Genomic DNA, 19,467 nt, shown 5'->3' on the forward strand with positions numbered 1-19,467 from the left:
TACATTTTGGGGGATGGGAAAGCACAGACTTCCCTCAGGGATTCATATGCAGTATTTTCAGTTACCTGTCTGTCATTCGAGTTATGGTGGGTTTCAGGTCTGCTCTGTTGCCTTTGAGCTTCATTAACGAACACTTCTTGAACTCTTTCACTGCTGGGGCCTGCAACATGGCAGTTTGTCATGAATAGAACCCAAAGACTCCGGGTAGTGCTTTCCTCAGCATCACACTGTAACATAACACTTAAAAGGAAAACTACCCAAAAACTGTTTTGGTATTTGTTTCATTATCCCGTTGTTGATATAGTCCCAGAATGTTTTGCAATCAACTTTCAAAATGCAGCCTGTATGATGCATTTAGCATAGTATTCCTTTAAAGTGTCTCTTTAAAAGAATACTACATTCAAGAAACATATTTTAGTACTTTGTCAATTTTTCTATTGTTAATAAAATCCCCCCACTTTTTTTTCTCATGTTTTCAAGATAAAGCACTTTATGGAAAGCAAAAACATTCCATGATACATCATAGGATGTAAAATGCATGTTTTTTTTTGTGTGTAGTATTCCTGAAGTCCATCTAGTCATTTTATTCCTTTCACATTGTCTAATCTTGCATGATCTTTAAGGAAAATGGAAGAGCTTAGGATATTAGTGTTGGGACTATATCAATCTCTTAATATAGACTACTGCCCCTGAGTAGTTGTGCCTATGAAGTCATAAGCACGTCACCGATGGGAACATATGTCAGCTCAATAAAGTGTCAGTGAAGAGAGGAGAATGCACACGTATGTAATGTGTGGTTTTTGGGGCGTTTCGCTCACGACCTCACTGTTGTTTTTTGTTTCTCTCCCTTGTCCATTGGGTGAACACACACTTTGGGCCTTGGCTTTTGCATGGCACATGCATGACTGGGTGAGTGAGTTGACTACAACACTCCTTAGTCCTGGACCGCCAGAAATGTCATTTTCTCAAGCGACACCTTCTTCCCATTTCGCTCACGTTAACCATTTCCTCTTACCTGTCTCGTCTTTGGTGTTGTGTGTCATTGTTGTGTGTCGTCTGGCGTTCCTTTACTACCTGCTTTGTCACTCCCTCCCACCCTGCCCCCTTTTCTTTTAAAACAATGTTTTAGGTGGCATCCTCAAACCCACAGTGGCCTCCTTGCCCGGCCAGGGGCAAATCCCCAGCGGGCAGCAGCCTGGGAAGCTGGTATCCGACGACCTGGACTCGTCCTTGGCCAACCTTGTCGGCAGTATGTATCATTAACGTGCTCCTTAGGCCTTTCTCCTACTTTACTGTAATGGTCAACTGCATATGCTGTTGATGAATACTCAACATTTTTAGCAGACCAGCTTCCAGTTGAAGTGTCACGTGCCAGCTCTGTTGGACATTGTCAAATCAGTGGCTCTATGCACTCAACTGTCAATGCATTCTCTTTCCTTTTCAGACTTGGGAATTGGCAATGGCGTGGCAAAAAAGTAAGAATGCTATGTTAACTAAACCGGAATCAATTTAAAAACTTTTTTTTTTTTAAATCCCCCCAATACTGATATGGCAGTTAAATTAAAAATAATTAACATTTCCATTTTTTATTTAGTGATATTCATTGGAGTCAGCCTGGTGAGAAGAAGTTGACGGGTGGAAACAATTGGCAACCAAAGACTGCTCCCTCTACCACATGGAACCCTGCCACGATGGTAAGTTTGTTCACTAGAAGTCTTAATTATCTATAGTTTTCAAAGTTCTGATCACAAAAATCGATTGCGGTGATCAATATAAATTATACGATTTATGAAAGGAAATTTGTCATTTCCTCATCTGCTTTTGGAATTGTTTATCCAACCCAAACGCCCAAACGCTGCTTGGTTTAAGTTCCTGGTGCATACGGATCATATGCCTTTTAGAGTTTTTTTTTTTTTTTTTTCTGTGTAAACTGAACTTGTATTTTTTGTTTCAATATTTTCTAATCTCTGTCTCAAATGTCTGCTGCATTGTATAATTGTTCTCCTGGGGAAAAAATACAGAACGGAATGCATTTCCCGCAATACGTAAGTTTCAATGGTCGTACCGTTTCCTGCACTTTTACCAAAGCTGGCATGCCTGGTATTAACCCCACACATTCACGTCTTGTCTCTGACTTGTGGGCCAAGAGGCCAGGGTCACTCATCACCCGCCCTGCGGGCGCCTTGCGACCTGCTGACCTCAATCTAACACCGATGCCACAGCATGATCTGTCATGACTGACCTCTCCTCCTCACATCAACCCTTTGTTCTCCAAAGGCTGGTTTATACTAGGTCTAACGACATGTCTCTAGACTAAGAATATGTCCATATGGACCGTTGTTACACCTACTGTACATTTTTAAATGTATTATTCATTTAATTTTTTATAATCCTTTGTTTAACTTCTGGTCACACATTACTCTGAGCCTGCATTAAGGGTCACATACTACCTGTATAATAAGGACATAACTGTTGTGACACCACGACAGTCATAACATGACAACCTGTTTTAGTTCCAAAATGTTTCACCCTACTATCTGAATTTCTACAATAGGAACACCCCTTTTGCTACTGTGTGCCCTTGTATGTTTTGAGGGTGGTGGTGTAACCACTAGACCACACTAACTCTGTAAAAGTTAGCTAGATCTGTTTCCATAAGCTGATCTCGCCTGTTCACAACCCTTTCAAATGTCATTATTAAGACTGTTCTCCAAGCTCATGACTGAAGGGTTTCCAAAAAGGTTTCCATGGTTTGTGAGTAGGTATGGTGTGGTCCTTCTGTAGCTCAGTTGGTAGAGCATGGCGCTTGTAACGCCAGGGTAGTGGGTTCGATTCCCGGGACCACACATACGTAGAATGTATGCACACATGACTGTAAGTCGCTTTGGATAAAAGCGTCTGCTAAATGGCAATTATTATTATATATATATATATATTTATTTATTATTATTTCCATAAGAATGTTAAATAAGCATTCTTACAACAACAAAAGCCTAGTCCGCAATTATCAAGTGAAAACTGTTATAGAAGTATGCCAAAAGACCATGGTATCTTTTGTCTATTGATACTGTCAAGGCCAATGGGAGGATGGACAAGAAACTGAGGTAAGCTCTTGGGTAGCTGCATGATCTACAACTAACACGCTTTATGGTATGTTTTACCAAGACATCACTTTACAGTAAGTCATCTCTTTCGATTTAAAAAAATGTATATATATAATTTATTTTTTTCCTTTGTTGTTTCTTCTGAACAGTGTGCCAAACAGCATGTTGGCTGGGAGGCTAGCAAGACACCCCAGTTTGGTTATTATCGCAAAGTGACTGCTCATGATTTGCATAAAGTTCTAATGGCATCGTCAAGCCTCTGCACTTCACCTCCCTTTCATTGAAAATGACTGCTTACTGTTTGGGCATTATAAATAGTATCTGGTGAAAACCCGGAGTTAAGATTTGCCACATTCTAACTGATAATTCAGTGGAAGGTTAATGGTAGTAAAATCGATCACAAAAAAAATCATTACAGTGGTTTTACCTTGGTCACCAAGAATAATGACTCACCTTCCAAGCCGTTGAAAGCGGCCTTTGTTTTGAATGGAAATACAGATTCATTTTTTGGGGGATGTTTGGATGTTCAGTCTCCCTGATACTTGACATCAAAAAAAAAAAACTGCCTTACACCAATATTTGTAAACATTATGTTTGATTAAGATGTTAACCTTTTGGGCAACATGATCAAAACTGGATTCCAAAACGCAAATACTTATAATTTAAGCAACATTTAACTTTCTTCGTTTTTTTTCACCTCACCCTGGACACTTTCTGGTAAGTCTTTGAATCAGAACTTTACTGCCATGCAGCAGTAGTTGCTAGGAATGGTTTCTGTCCCATTGAATTGACTGTGATTTAAGCTTACACAGTGGACTCCCTGGCCTAAATTATCAACATTGTGTTTTAGTGTTGTTGTCAGAAGGTGCTGGGCTATAATGACTATTGCAGAGTGAGCTTCTCCGGAACATGATAATTACCTCCATATTTTCCTATTCAAGCAAATGTCTGCAATCGTTTTGCATGGCCTATATTGTCTGCAGAGTATGCTTTTATGCAAAGCATTTGTGATGAATGTGAGAAGTTGAAAAATGGCTGCTGGACTATCGAAACAAGTGCGGAGTATGTAATGAAACCCACATTTATGTTTTATATACGTCCACTTGTTCATTCTGTCCGTTTTTCAATGGCCTGATTTGCTAATTAAATATTTCCTTCCTGAGGGTGCCTTTTCATTCAACTGAAAGGCCTGTGATGTTGAAACAAATACGGGTTTGTTACTACTCTGAGGGCTGTTTGAGAGTCTAGTAGTTTCTCTATAAAAGCCCCCCCCCCACGCTGTCTTTTTCAGAAGAGCAGCTCTGCACCTGCAAGTAACAGCTTCTTGCTTCAGGGCTCTCTCTCTCACCCTAACACACACTGTAAGGGTAAACTAGGGGGAATAAGGACAGGCATGCCAAATGTTTCCCAGATGTGCCATTAGTCTTGCCAAAGTGGGAGCAGGCAGGCAATGAGACTGAAGTGTTGCATGTGAATGGGACAATTGTAGCTTGTCTGAGAGATGAACAAAGACTACTTTGTTCAGGTGGGTTGTTTCTGGAGAGGGAACTATACGGACCAAAATGACTAAGCATTTGCACCTGTTATTTTGCAAAAGTGATTAATGAACTAAAACATGAATATAAAACGGACATTATTTACAATTGGTTATATGCGAACTGCGTAAAAGTGACTGAGTGTCCTGGTTTATTGAGTGACCATCTTTGCTTGTTATCTCAGGCACCATCTGTCATGGCCTTCCCTGCAACAACGCCGACGGGAATGATGGCATATGGAATGGTAAGATCTTATTTTCAAGCTATTGCAGCCATGCCTCAATCTTCGTGAGAATGTGCAACCATATCTGACTTCTGGAGCTTTGTGAATGCCTCCCTCAGTACATTAATTATGTTTCTGAACCTTATTTTTAGCTGACAAAGAATTCCACACTTTGAACCAATAACAATTGTTGGGTTTACTTATTTCTATTTTTAAGATTATACATTTGCCTCTGGTCTACTCCAGGGCCCGGGTTCATAAAACATCTCAATGTAGGATCAGTTTTGCCTTTTTAGATTATAAGGAATGGACAGGAGGGGGCCTGATCGTAGATCAGCCCTATTTGACATTTTTTGACTAGATCTTCCGATGCAAAGGCACCCATCCCTGTGCTTTCAATGAAGCCATAGGGCAATGATCAAAATGTTAAATTTCACCAGCATAAACTCTGTACAAATTCTAAGCAGAAACATGTCTTTAAATGGCAAAACAGAATCCTGCACCCCCTGTCACAAAATGGTTCTGCGTGCTTCCCGGGTGGCGCAGTGGTCTAAGGCACTGCATCGCAAGCTGTGCCACTGAAGATTCTGGGTTCGAGCCCAGGCTGTCTCAGCCGGCCACGAACGGGAGGCTCATGGGGCCCAGCATCGTCCGGGTTAGGGAGGGTTTGGCCGGCAGGGATATCCTTGTCTCATCGCGCACTAGCAACTTCTGTGCCGGGCGCAGTGCACGCTGACTAGGTCGCCAGGTGTATGACACATTGGTGTGGCTGGCTTCCGGGTTGGATGTGCGTTGTCAAGAAGCAGTGCGGCTTGGTTGGGTTGTGTTTCGGAGGACGCATGGCTCTCGACCTTTGCCTCTCCCGAGTCCGTACGGGGGTTGCAGTGATGAGATAAGACTAACTACTATCAATTGGATACCACAAAATTGGGGAGAAGAAAGTGGTAAATTGTTCTGGAGTCTTTGACTGTAGCCTATAGTGCATTTTCTGTATTTCTGGGTTGGATGCAGCCTCAGATTTTCACTAGCACGTAGTCTGGTGGATGCGGATGGGTTATTAGATATTGCTGGTGAAAAACCGTAATGTCCAATAAGAAATGCTCGTTTTCTGTTGCAAAAGTTTTCCATTGCGTGCAGTAATGAACATGACCCTGTTTCCTGGGGTTCTAAATTCTATCAAAGAGAATCTTGGTGGGGAATACCTTGTTAGGCTTTTGAAAAATGTGACACTAGAACCAATTTGTGACAATGTTCTCGTTCATTTCAACACCCACAGACTAGATTAAGGTCTATGACGAATCAAATGGAAAAATGACCAAGACATTGTAATGGATGTCACCTTGTAATGATTGACAATGCAAGCTGTTGCTATGCATCAAGATGAGCTGAATCAGCCATGAACTTTTACATCCGAGTGCTCGTGTCATTATGGAGCTATATTTGAACTATAGTTAATCAGTAACCAGTGTCAAATCTGCCGAGGACATGTACCGGTACAATGATTTTGTTCTGTTAACTCGACTGTGCTTGAACTGAGACATCGTACTACTATGTAACCCATCATATCGCTGAAATAATTGACAATTGCTCATGTTATCACCATTTCTTCATGACGTTTTCATTTTTTGTTTGTCTTCCTTCAGCCTCCCCAGATGGGTTCCATGGGCATGATGACCCAGCCCACTATAATGTACAGCCAACCAGTCATGAGGCCAGCCAACCCCTTTGGCACAGCCCCAGGAGCACAGGTACTGGACTCTCCATTCTATTCCCTTCCCTGGAAGCTTTTCTCTGAACAGATGCCAAGCAGTAGGGTGATGTTGCCCCCGTAGACGCTGATCTTGGGTCAGTTTAGTATTTTCCGCACTAAAGTAGGAGTGTATTGCAATGTACATTATTTCAAACACCATTTTTATTCTTTCTGACATTAATGCATTTGTGATAGAACAGCAGAGTATGTACTAGAATTGATCATATATTACGCTGCTGGATTCTCTGCTGTTTCGCCCTAATGTGGATCTCCGCTTTAAGTTTAGGAACAGATGAGGGGAAGCTGATCCTTGATCTGTACCTTGGGTATACTTCACCCCCCCAGAGCATTTACAAACTCTCCCTGCCCTCGGAGGAGCCTGGTTAGATTGTTCACGTCCTCAAACTAGTATCTTTCAAAATGGAGTTGATTACATTGCAATTTGACAAGTTTATTTCAGTTTACTTGCCGACTTGAAATGGATTTGAGCCCAACCATGCTCCCTTCTGCCTTGCAATAGAATGACTTCTGACTGTGGCCAACTTAAACACCCTCTGAGCTGGTATGCCTGCTGTCTGTATGAAAAATATATCTGCAGGATGCATTGTCCAGCCCCACAACTCATTCTCCATAAAAGTGGTATTGGAATATACACATGGTTATTTCATATCACTGGTAAATGGTTTAAAGTGGCAAGTGACTTAAGGAATTATATTCTGGAGGTCAATAGGAATTCTGCGCATTGGGAATTCTATTCAAAACAAGCTTTCATTCACCCTCGTACCATTTCAGCTATTATTCTGAATGATGCCTGGCATGTCAACATAGTATTTAGGATCTAACACCCTCATCCTCCTTTCATCTCTTCAGTAGGCTCTAAATCAGAACGATAGCTGCCTTAGGAGAGTATCTTGTGAAGCATGTGTTTTTTTTTTTCTGACACGATTTCTGTTCTCTTGTCAAGAGCTGTAAGGTTTTACCTCCACACTGACCGTGTTAGGGCGCTACACTCTGGACCTGAGCCTGTTCTCTCCATTCTGATCCCTTTATCTGTAGCTAGGTTCTCCCCTCTTGTTTGTAATTTTCCTCTAGTCGTTCCGCGATTCCCTTCACCCTGTCATTCTCTCTCTGAACTAGCCCTCGGCAGCTTCTAGTCCTTCCAGTCAGAGTCCTCTCAGAGCACCAGGAAAGGACCCCTTTGCACAACTCTCTCTCAAGGATTTCTTGTAGAACCTCTTTAGGTACAACATGTCCTCTGCATGCTCATATCTGCACACTTCTGCCCCGCTTGCCAACACACCAATGTCTCTTGGGTTTGATAATTATTTGTGCGTCAAAGCTTAATGGCCCAGTCTTTCCCTTCATAATCACTCAACCACCTGTAAGATGTCGCTTGCTCCGTTGCCTTGCATGTCTGCACGGAAGTCTGACCTAGACTGCGAAACAACACTTTTCGAAAAGTACATTGGCCCATGTGACATTTTGACAACGTAATGAAAGCAGCGCTGTTAATCAACAGACCGCATCACTTAATTAACTGAGACATTTATTTTGAAAACAAAGTCACATTGGTGTGCATTAAATATTCACTGTCCGTTTACAAGCATTTGCATAAATGATCAGCAGCCTCTTGTGGAAGTTGACCGTTAAAATAAATGTCACCACTAGTATTGGAGGAATATGGTTTCTTTTGACACGTCTATGCTGACAAAATGGAGCGCTTTGAGCATTCTAAATGTTAATTTTCTCTTGAGTGGACTTAAGCCCTGTATGTTTGTTTATCATGCTGCAATTCAAGCTTCAAACCAGGGGTGGAACCAAAACTATGTTCCACTGTTCTGACCAGCAAAATAAAGTTCGGAACCAGTTCAAACCCCTCAAAGTACTGGTTTTTATTATTTTTAGCCTGTGAAATCAAGTTTTTTTATTTTTATTTTTTACATTTAGCTCATTAAGTAACTTAATAGAGCAGGCAAGCTAGTTGTTTACATTGTGTAAAATGTGACATGCATTATACGAATTAGGTCCAGAATTGTACCTAGGAGGAGCAATTTTGAATGTCCTTAGTTTGAGCTAGCTAGCGCGCTTGAAAGCTTGAGCTAGCTACTGTAGCTAACAGGCTTGAGCTACCTTGAGCAAGCTAGCAAGCTCGTGTGTGCAGAGTGGCACCAGAATTAAAAACACGTCTTACCTTTTTTGTAGTTAATAGATCCAACTTGAGACGTGATAACTAGGCCTGTAGTGTCCTTAACTAGCATTGAAAAAGTGAATCCATTCTTCTCTATCTAATTAAAAATCTTTCTCCGTATTTTCTGAATCAAGCTTGTAACTAATGTCAGTTAGGGCAGATATTTTCAGCTTGCAGGCAGACACTGGAATAAGTTCTTGAGTGACAGTGAGGATTTTGCATAGGTGTTTTGTTGTGGGACTTGAAAAAACATGCCTGCAACGTAAAATAAGGTTATTCACCGGTTCCCATGCTTTAAAAGTAAAGGTTCTGTTTCTGTTCCTTAAAATCGTATTTTACGGTTTTCAGTTCTGTTCCCTGAACCGGTTTCAAATCTCTGCTTCAAACACTTAATCGTTTCCCCCCCCCTTTTTAAATATTTTTTTTTGCTGTTATCTTCATTGCAATACATTCCATTTGCATTAAATCAATGTGGCCAGAATGTATTTAATAGATAGTAATTTATTTTGCACTATGCTTTCAGGTGTTTGATTTGGCCAAAAGTATGTCCTAGATGAAAGTCATTTTTGATCTAAGAATATGTCATATGTTTTGTGCTGGAGGACTTCTCAGCTAGTCATGACACAGGACCAGCGATTAACTGAATCGTGTCAATGACCATCCTTGAGGACACACTGCTGTCCTGATCAAACACACATCCGAGAACTTAAGTGCTGGAGAAAAAATATCTACAAAGATTGTTCTATTATATTCTGGCCTACATTTTGTGAAAGAATTTGATTGGTTATCAAGGAAAACAAGGAATATTAATGTTTGGCACTTAAAAAATAAATACATTCAACATGGCCTTTATCTTTCTCTCAGCAGATGCAGTTCATGTAACTTAAAGGAGGCTTTTGCCCTCCGAAGACAAACCATGAAGCAGCGAGACTAACTTTCAAGCAAAAATCCAGTTAACTGTTATACTCCTCGTCGAGAATATCAGCACAAATAAGGACTCAAGGGGGGGAAACCATGTCCAAGAGGCGTCAAGTATAGGACACTGATCCCATTTTGTAATTTGTCTTCCGAGAAACAGTGTGCGCTGCCATTCTAACCCCTCTACAGGGATCACTCATCCCATTGGTCTTCTGTAAAAGATACAAATGGTTGCGGAAAGGGAGACATTTTGACTTTGCTGTTATGTATGGAAAATAGTGGTTTATCACAGAATTGCTTGATCCGATCATCAATCGTACATTATCTAATTGAACCATAACTGATTAGTAAAGCTAACCTCTGTTTATACCATGATTTTCAAAAGAAATTGTATTATGTTTGCAGTAGACATTCCTTGTGCATTGTTTGTATTTATTTATACCCACGGAGGATATGACATTGAACTCTTCAGGTGTATACATGGGTATGATTGGATTTGTATAATTGGAGTTTGAGTGAGACTGAGTAAAAAAAAAGTTAATATAAAGATGGAAAATGTAACTGACTGAACCAGCATAATGTCAAGCACAGTTCTTAGTAGCTCAGTCACAACCCTGGGGTGATATTGGCATAAAACAAGTTTAATGATTCAATTCTGTGAGCTTGGGTCTTTTTTTTTTCTCTTAAGGGAACATTTTCACTCACTAGCAAAGCACTACATTTGTGATTTGCTGGCGTTGCGTTGAACGATCCACATTTTATGCTTTACACTTGGCATGTAATTTATTTACATGGAACAATTCTATGGCTGCCTTTCCAAAATGAATGTGCAGAGTGTCCTTCATGCTCAGGCCATCTTTACATAGACCAGCATTGGGGTTGGGGGCAAGGAGGTGGTCACAGGAGGCAGGGGAAAGAGCTGTGGATGTCACTGGTCAGCTCTTAGTGTCAGATCTGAATTAAATACTATTTGAAATCTTTTAAATACTTTGTTTGCTCTATCTTATCTAGAGTGCCAGAAGGGCTGGGTTAGCAGTTTTGGGATTATTCTATTGGTCTATTAAGCCATACAAGATCACTCAAGCACAGATAAAGTATGTTAAATTAATGTTGGGTAAGTGGGCAGTAGGATCCAGTTGAGCAGGGGGGGGGGGAAATGGAGCACTGTTGATCGGTGCTTTGTGTATATAAAATGGATCCTTTCCATCATGGGGGTGGGTGGGACATGTGCAGGATGGTCAGAACATGAAGGTTATTCTATTCATCAAATTAGCATTTTAACTGCATTGTACCTGCAGATTTATATTTTTGTTTATATTAAATATATAAATAAATGTATGCATAATTTGTTAGATTTTTTCTTCTTTTTTTCAATAAAGTGTTTTGCAACAGTATCTTGAGTTTGTGTGATTTGAGTATCTTGAGTTATACCCATTTGGGTATAAATGAGGTAAAGGTTTGGCGAAGAGTAAGATGAGTGAATCACTAATTCCCCCGGGTTATAACCTGGGTCTGTAACCACATTTTAACGTCAGTTTATAGATCTTAATGAATAAGATTTATATGGACAGAACCTAGATCAATACTTCTACTCTGAGCTACTTTAAACCTGTGAAGCATCATGTGGCATAATTGTTGTGTAAGAATCTATTCTTAGACCCTTGAGTTTGTAGTATCATTCCAGGTTTAATGGTAATGTCTGATCCCAACATGAGGCCAATGCTAGACTTACAAAGGTGTGTGTATTAGTGTTACAAGTGTATTACTTGTAGTTATAGTTATAATTACTATTAGTTACTTGTGTATTAGTGCTTGGGCCTGGCTACTTGAACCTCTTGTGGATGATGCGGGCAGTGAGGGGCCAGTCTTCGGGAGCCTGGAGCATCTCTGGAGCTGAGGAGGAGCCTTTGGAGCCGGGGGTCTCGGATGGCACAGGGTGCAGGGGAAGAGCCTGGCCCACCACAGTCAGCAGCTTAATCTCCAGAGGGCCCAGGTGCATGTCTCTCTGCTGGCCAGCACAGAGAGGGGGGAAGGGAGTAGTCCCATATAAGAGATGCATCCTGTTTGGCCCAAGATTTCCCATCGCAACAAGGAGAGATTGTTTCTCTCAGATCCCTACGTTGTCTCTGTTGCATCCACTGCCAAGAGGTGGCACAGAGGCAATCCCTAAGGCTCTCGCTCCCTTCACTCAAGCCTCTGTCCCTGGGTTTTTATTTTTTAGGAGGATTCAATTAAGCGCTGAATGTCTGATTCAATACCTTCTGAATCTAGAATGAATGGCATCTATCAAAAGGAAAGCCAAGTTCGCTGTCACATTCATGACTTTGTTTAGCGCCTTACTGAAATCATATTCTCTTCAACACTGGTAAAATGAAATTCCCAAGTGAATCGGGTGGGCACATGGTTTGGATACAGATTATTGCTGTGATTTAGCAGCATGCATAAGGAACACCCAAGCCACACACTGCTGTAATTTATAATGAACAAAAATATAAATGCAACATGAACATTTTACTGAGTTATAGTTCATATGAGGAAATTAGGCCCTAATCTATGGATTTCACATGACTGAAAATACAGATATGCATCCATTGATCACATACCTTTAAAAGCAAAAGGGCCTCTATCTCACCATGGGATTTTTGTGCATTCAAATTGCCATCGGTAAAATGCAATTGTGTTCGTTTTCTGTAGCTTCTGCCTGCCCATACCATAACCCCGCCGCCATCATGGGGTACTCTGTTCATGACGTTGACATCAGCAAACCGCTCGCCCACACAACGTCATACGTGGTCTGCGGTTGAGGCTATTTGGACATACTGCCAAATTCTCTAAAACAACGTTTGAGGTGGCTTATGGTAGAAAAAATTAACATTAAATGCTCTGGTGGACATTCCTGCAGTCAGCATGTCTATTACACACTTCTCAAAACTTGAGACATTGTGTCATTGTGTTGAGTAACAGAACTGCACATTTTAAAGTAGCCTTTTACTGTGCCAAGAACAAGTTCCACCTGTAATTATCATGCTGTTTAGTCAGCTTCTTGATATGCCACACCTGTCAGGTGGATGGATTATCTTGGCAAAGGAGAAATGCTCACTAACAGCAATGTAAACATTTGAGAGGAAAGGTTTTTGTGCATATGGAGCATTTCTGGGATCTTGTATTTCAGCTCAAACATGGGACCACCACTTTACATGTTGCTTTTATAGTTTTGTTCAGTGTAGATACGAGCTCTAACTTGTGCTGTCGCTCAGCTGAGGCTGACCTATATATCTATCGACAGATGACGATGGAGGCTGCCAGTACAGCTTTATCTTTCTACTGAACTTTGGCAACTAAGAAAAACAAAAATGGGTTAGACCATGTTTTTGCTTTCTATTCGACCTGAGCCACCGTCAAATGGAAGAACTATCGGCCAAAGCAAGGTGAATGTCACTTAGAGACAACTGCTGTTAACAGAGCTTATTCTCTTGGTCGAGGGAAGCTGAGTTGAATAGTGTTATAAGATACCTCTTAATGTTGGCACAGATGGAGGAAAGGTGAGTCGAGGAAACCACATTTGATTATTGAGATATGCCCATAGACGTATAGAGATTCAGTTCTACTTCAACGCTAACGGATGTGTTGAATCCGAGAATAGCCTGAGATGGGTCTTACCTGCAGGTAGGTCTGGCTGCCGTACAGAAGTACACTGAGGTCCTGAAGGGGGTCCTCTGTTGGCCTGTAGGCTGCCTCACTGCAGCTGCCACTTGTTTCATCCCTCTCCAACTCTTTGGCCTGCTTTTGAGCCCGCCATGCTTCTGTTGCTGGGTGGAGGGGAGGTACGGGGCTGCTGCTTACCCCGTCTGGAGGGAATCATGAAAACAATTAGAAATTGGGAGGGAGGGGTTAAAATGACTACAGTGATTTACTGAAAGATAAAAAGCCTGTACAGTATCCAGTATGGAGGAAATTGGGTTAGGGGTGAAAAGAATTAGCTCAGTAAATGAAAATGCCACATTACAAGAGAGGAACATGCTGGTAGCCATTGTTTAAGGTTTTATCTTGAGTTGAGCTGAGAGGACATGCCATCTTAGACGGAAATGAGTGTTAACATGTTGCCGAATAGTCTTGGGGAGGGAGCTGTGACTCAGTGGCTTCCTGTGCCCGGGCGGGCCTCCCATTAGAGTTAGACGATACTGATCACAGCACCCTTCTCAGTGGTACACTGGTGCTGGTGGAAGATTGGTTAGTTAAACAATCAAAGGAAAGTTGTCGTCTCCGAAATGTTTTATTGTAGATCAAAATGATCAGGTATGTCTATTTCTACTTGCTTCCCATTTCATGTGAAATTGTGCATCTTTCAATTTTATTTCTCTTTTTTTTCTGCATTGTTGCGACGGTCCCATAAGTAAGAATTTCAGTTAGTCTACACTTGTTGCTTACAAAGCATGTGACAAATGAATTATTTTGTCAGACGATTGTGATAATTGACATTTGCAAGTGGCAATAACAGATTAAGAAACGTGAGTATTTCAGAAAGGCTAACATATTTAGATTTGTGATATATGCTTGTCAATACAGTATAAGGCAGCAACTGTTGCACAAACTCCAAAAGTGACAAGGAATCACTACTCTGTCCCTCTTGTGGTCTTCCCTGCTTCTAGTCAAGGAGCACTACTGGCAACACTGGACAAATGTCTTCACTTGTCAGCAAAAACAAAAAGCAAAAAGTTTCAATTTGAAAGACATCCTAGACCTAGGATCTACACTGCAGGACCGAGAACTATCTCTGCAGTGCCATCCCAGCTTTGGTTTGCCTGCTAAACACTTGAAGATAGCTGTGTTTGTATATTATGGTGTTTTGTTCATTTGCATTTAAGTTGTACCTTCAATTCAGCTTGTTGCTGACATTTGTACAAGGATGTCAAATAAAAAATACAATTGATCATCATAACCTGATGGTTGGCCACAGTCCATGAAGTGCTTCGCAAGGCTGGTCATGGCTCACATCAACACCATTATCCCAGAAACCCTAGACCCATTCCAACAGATCCACAGATGATGCAATCTCTATTGCACTCCACACTGCCCTTTCCCACCTGGACAAAAGGAACACCTATGTGAGAATGCTATTCATTGACTACAGCTCAGCATTCAACACCATAGTGCCCTCAAAGGTAATCAATACGCTAAGGACCTTGGGACTAAATGCCTCCCTCGGCAACTGGATCCTGGACTTCCTGACAGGCCGCCCCCAGGTGGCAAGGGTAGGTAACAGCACATCTTCCATGCTGATCCTCAACATGGCCCCTCAGGGTTGTGTGCTCAGTCCACTCCTGTACTCCCTGTTCACTCATGACTGCACGGTCAGGCACGACTCCAATGCCATCATTAAGTTTGCCAACGACACAACAGTGGTTTGCCTGATCAACGATGAGACAACCTATAAGGAGGTCAGAGACCTGGCCGTGTAGTGCCAGGACAACAACCTCCCCCTCCACGTCATCAAGACAAAGGGGATGATTGTGGACTACAGAAGATGACCGAGCACGCCCCCATTCTCATCGACGGGGTTGCAGTGGAGCAGGTTGAGAGCTTCAAGTTCCTTGGTGTCCACATCACCAACAAACTAACATGGTCCAAGCACACCAAGACAGTTGTGAAGAGGGCACGACAAAACCTATTCCCCCTCAGGAGACTGAAAAGATTTGGCATGGGTCCTCAGATCCTCAAAAGGTTCTACAGCTGCACCATTGAGAGCATCCTGAAGGGTTGCATCACTGCCTGGTATGGCAACTGCTCGGCCTCCGACTGCAAGTCACTACAGAGGGTAGTGTGAACGGCCCTGAACATCACTGGGGCCAAGCTTCCTGCCATCCAGGACCTCTATACCAGGAAGTGTCAGAGGAAGGCCCTAAAGATTGTCAGACTCCAGCCACCTTAGTCAGACTGTTCGCTCTGCTACTGCACGGCAAGCAGTACCGGAGTGCCAAGTCTAGGGCCAAGAGGCTTCTAAACAGCTTCTACCCCCAAGCCATAAGACTCCTGAACAACTAATCAAATGGCTACCCAGACAATTTGCATTCCCCCCCTCTTTTACACCGCTGCTACTCTCTGTTGTTATCATCTGTGCATAGTCACTTTAATAACTCCACTTACATGTAAATATTACCTCAACTAACCGGTGCCCCCCGCACATTGACTTTGTACCAGTACCCCCCTGTATATAGTCTTGCTATTGTTATTTTACTGCAGCTCTTTAATTACTTGTTACTTTTATTTGTTATTTTTCTGTATTTTTTAAAACTGCATTGTTGGTTAAGGGCTCGTAAATAAGCATTTCCCTGTAAGGTCTACACCGGTTGTATTCGGAGCATGTGACAAAAAACAATATTTGATTTGTGTTACTCTTCATAATGGTCTCCTGTACTGTGGAGTCAGAGGGTCCCAGGCCTGCCGCCTGAGTCAGGAAGACGTTTCTGTGGACAGGAGAGCAGAGAGATGAGTGAAACCACAAATGGAAAGCAAGGAGAGTGCCGTTTTACCACAGGTGAGTGGATTAATAGAATAGCATTGCATATAATTGATGCCGGGTTCCAGATCTGTTTGGGCTGTCTTGCCTAAAAATGGCATGACAAATACCATAGGAGTTGGCTATGCAACACAAACTGATCTAGGACCAGGCTGTCCAGCTTCATTCAGTAACATATATGACATGGCATGTCACACAATGTGACAGTGAAATCAGGGCAAATGGCCATCTACAGTATATGAATGTGGGTGAAGAGTTATGTTGAGGTGAGGGACCTAGAGATTTGCAGGTCCTCCAGGCGACGCTCAAACAGTTGACCCATGTGCTCAAGGTTCTCCTCCTCCAGTTGTTGGACGGCCAATGCTGTAATGGATACCTCTCTTGTGTAAATAGCAAGCTGTGGGGTATTCCAGAAAGCAGGATAATTAAATTAGCCAACTAAATTTGATAAACATCCACACAAACTTGATTTTCTGGTTGATTAAGAAAAATTGGATATTGGTTGTTGCTGTTCAGTCAATTATACCATGTCAATTTTAAATCTATATTTCTCAAAAATATGAAATTATTTTTGACAGTTAGCTGGATAATTTATACTCATGAATCCAACTTTCTGGTACAGACCCCTGGAGCAAGGGTATGTGCTTTCTGATCATGTCTGGTAATACTTTACTCAACAACCAAAGAACATCCAGCCGACTTGACAACTGTGGAAAGCATTGGAGTCGACATGGGCCAGCATCTCTGTGGAACGCTTTCGACACCTTGTACAGTGGGGTGGGGGGACTGAATTGTAAGTGTTGGGTGTTCTTAATGTTTGGTAATGTTTGGCCATACCTCTCTCTTCAGCCACTCATTCTCTTTGATCTCCTGTCGGCTGTGCTTGTCAAGGTGTTTGATGGCCCTCTGAGGAAAAAGTGTGTTATCATCGAAAATAAATAAATCTGTTCTGCTGATGTGCCTTATGTCTTACCTCTGTAGCCAGTTGTTTTTTGTCATCTATGAGATGCACTGTCTTCTTGTCAATTTCATTGAAAGTTACATCAAGAGAGCGCTGAATGTTGTCTGTAGAAGTAAGAGACACGGTCAAGGGAAAAGCTGCGAGGACATCTGTCTCTCTCGGTCTTGTAAATGAATTGACTTTTGTTTTTGTAAATAATAATAATAATAATATATGCCATTTAGCAGACGCTTTTATCCAAAGCGACTTACAGTCATGTGTGCATACATTCTAAATATTATCTCTTTGAGAAGAGTTGATTCCTAAAACCAGTTACTGGTTTGTATAGGGTTACAGGGGTCCGAATAAGAGTTGACTCTTAGAGGAACCAAGCCTGTGAGTGCATGTACCTGCCATCTCCTGAAACCCCTTCTGCATCTGAGCCAGCTCAGCCTCCAGGTGCTGGATCTGCTGCTGGTGCTCTTGGCTTCCGGCCATCTTATACTCCTGCCTGATGTGCCTCTCAGCCTGCAAGACGAGCACTTCCTCCTCCAGGCGGATGACTTCAGCGCGCAGCTCTCTCACGCACAGGGACAAACTATTTGTATTCATGTTACATTAATATTGCACATTCATAATATTTCAGGTGGGGAGTACCGGTGGATGGTAAAAACAGTTATTGACAGGTAGCTTTATGATTATGGTATATGGTATTGGAGAGCCGAGAGACTACCTGCCAGTTCTTTCTCCTGGCTGCGGACTAGCTCCATGTTCTGCTGCAGAGCTTGCTCCACCTGCTCTTTGTTGACCACCTCTCTCTGCTCCAGCTTACTCTCCTGTTCTTTAGCCTGCTTCCGCAAGACCTTGATGTGCCCCAACTGCTCCTCTTTCAACTGCTCCCTCTGTGTGAGCACAAAACACATTCATTTTATAGTGCAGATTCTCTCACTCAATGAGTCAGTGGGTAGGCTATTCAATGACCTTAGTGGCACATTTGGGTTTTTGTCCTAGCACTACACCGCTGATTCAAATAACCAACACATCAATTTTCGATTATTTGAATCTACTATGTAGTGCTGGGGGGGGGGGAAGGGGCATATTTGGGGAAACTTTGTCCTAAACTAATAAAGTTAATAAAGTTGTTGCAAAATAAAACTACTGATGTTTTGGGGAATGGAAAATTAATACAGACCTTGTGAATTCACAATTGCTTAATGTTCTCACCAATTCTGTGTATCTTTGCTTCTTTGTCTCGAGTTGACTGACCTCCTCCTGGCACTCATGTATTTCCTTTCGCTTAACTTGGAGCCTAAATACAACACACAAGTAAGTCATAGTCTGGGAATGTGTGGTTTGAGTCAATGTCAAAAAAAAATGGCAAGTTCAATTTCTGGTGCTCAAAACGTTAAGGTCTATCAAGCTAGAGGCTTAATGTCTCTGTCTATTTCAAAGGTTATGTAATCTAGCTATGAAAAGTTAAAGGAGAGCCGCACGCTCAAATGCAATAACCTAATAACCAACGTTTCGACAGACACGCTGTCTACATCCGGGTGTAACGAAACGTTGGTTATTACGTTATTGTGTATGAGCTCGTAGAGTGTGCGGCACTCCTCTACTCCGCTAGCCAGCACCTCGCCAAAATGGGTGTGCGTTTCTTTGCCTCTAGATTATTATGTATCGAGCTATAACATACGTCGTGACTTTCTGCATCATTCTATATAGCTAGCTAGTTGAACGAATGGATCATAAAAAAGTAGGCTTTACATATACGGCTTTTCAATTCAGATCGCAGCTAGCTTAGTAAACGGACAAGCAAATCTAGCTAGCTAGCCAAACTGTCTCGCTTACTAGCTAGCTAACGTTAGTTCACTGACTTTAGAGAGTGATGTTTGCAATAAACTAGCGTTGCAACATTGGATTGGTTTATTAGCTAAGAAGGTTGATAAAACAGTGCTTACTGAAAATTGATAAAGGCCTCCGCCAACGTAGTTTTGTCTTCATCTGATGACTTCTTCTTACCCATGTTGGCTTGCTAAAACTTCACTAAACAGCTGATGAATGTTTGTTTGACACCTTACTGTCTGCTGAGCGAGAAGTCAGCGTTCCCCTATTTCCATGGAAACCCCATATTCTATATCGACTCAACATTGCCCCCCAGCTTCAAGAAAGTGAACTGTGGGCCTATTCTGGCCGTTCCTGCATGTTGGTCGTCACTAGGTACCACAGCTACAAAGTCACAAACTCATTATATTTCTACAATTTATCTTCTTAAAATTTGATTTTAAACTCTAA

At 41.9% G+C, this 19,467-nt stretch overlaps 2 protein-coding genes across 26 annotated transcripts in view; one reads left to right on the forward strand and one right to left on the reverse strand.

The window, feature by feature from the left end:
* LOC123999380 (phosphatidylinositol-binding clathrin assembly protein-like) overlaps positions 1-11,112 on the forward strand; it is a 54,651-nt gene extending 43,539 nt beyond the window's left edge. For 11 of the 23 annotated variants that reach the window (XM_046305099.1, XM_046305096.1, XM_046305102.1 and 8 more), the window contains 8 exons: positions 1,130-1,249; positions 1,445-1,475; positions 1,595-1,694; positions 2,022-2,045; positions 4,824-4,883; positions 6,506-6,610; positions 7,750-7,853; positions 9,665-11,112. In XM_046305099.1, coding sequence (XP_046161055.1) covers positions 1,130-1,249; positions 1,445-1,475; positions 1,595-1,694; positions 2,022-2,045; positions 4,824-4,883; positions 6,506-6,610; positions 7,750-7,842 — 533 coding nt within the window. In that variant the 3' untranslated portion in view covers positions 7,843-7,853; positions 9,665-11,112. Of the gene's footprint in view, positions 1-1,129; positions 1,250-1,444; positions 1,480-1,594; positions 1,695-2,021; positions 2,046-4,823; positions 4,884-6,505; positions 6,611-7,749; positions 7,854-9,664 lie in introns of those variants that run through there. The other 12 variants (XM_046305100.1, XM_046305108.1, XM_046305114.1 and 9 more) reach the window with 8 other exon arrangements.
* ccdc83 (coiled-coil domain containing 83) lies at positions 11,067-19,304 on the reverse strand. Of its 3 annotated transcripts, none has more exons than XM_046305121.1 (11): positions 19,134-19,304; positions 18,400-18,484; positions 17,909-18,077; positions 17,586-17,753; positions 17,209-17,300; positions 17,073-17,141; positions 16,511-16,632; positions 16,112-16,182; positions 13,379-13,566; positions 11,530-11,723; positions 11,067-11,469 (listed from the first exon to the last, which is right to left on the reverse strand). In XM_046305121.1, the coding sequence occupies exons 1-10, from the start codon at positions 19,196-19,198 to the stop codon at positions 11,541-11,543; spliced, it is 1,212 nt and encodes a 403-aa protein (XP_046161077.1). In that variant the 5' UTR covers positions 19,199-19,304; the 3' UTR covers positions 11,067-11,469; positions 11,530-11,540. The 3 variants fall into 3 exon arrangements, with proteins under 3 accessions (XP_046161077.1, XP_046161076.1, XP_046161078.1); XM_046305120.1 differs by having other exon boundaries at positions 11,530-11,726; XM_046305122.1 differs by lacking the exon at positions 17,073-17,141 and having other exon boundaries at positions 11,530-11,726.
* Positions 19,305-19,467: the final 163 nt, after the last annotated feature.

The sequence above is a fragment of the Oncorhynchus gorbuscha genome, linkage group LG16, assembly GCF_021184085.1.
Source record: "Oncorhynchus gorbuscha isolate QuinsamMale2020 ecotype Even-year linkage group LG16, OgorEven_v1.0, whole genome shotgun sequence".
NCBI lineage: Eukaryota > Metazoa > Chordata > Actinopteri > Salmoniformes > Salmonidae > Oncorhynchus > Oncorhynchus gorbuscha.

Bases quoted from the DNA above. Each gene is read 5' to 3' on its own strand.
- ccdc83 (XM_046305120.1), bottom strand. From the start codon at position 19,198: ATGGGTAAGAAGAAGTCATCAGATGAAGACAAAACTACGTTGGCGGAG. The intron at 18,078-18,399 runs GTGAGAACATTA...GTGCTCACACAG, and splicing joins AGCAAAGATACACAGAATTG to AGGGAGCAGTTGAAAGAGGA. The intron at 17,142-17,208 runs GTAAGACATAAG...CTTTTTCCTCAG, and splicing joins AAAAACAACTGGCTACAGAG to AGGGCCATCAAACACCTTGA.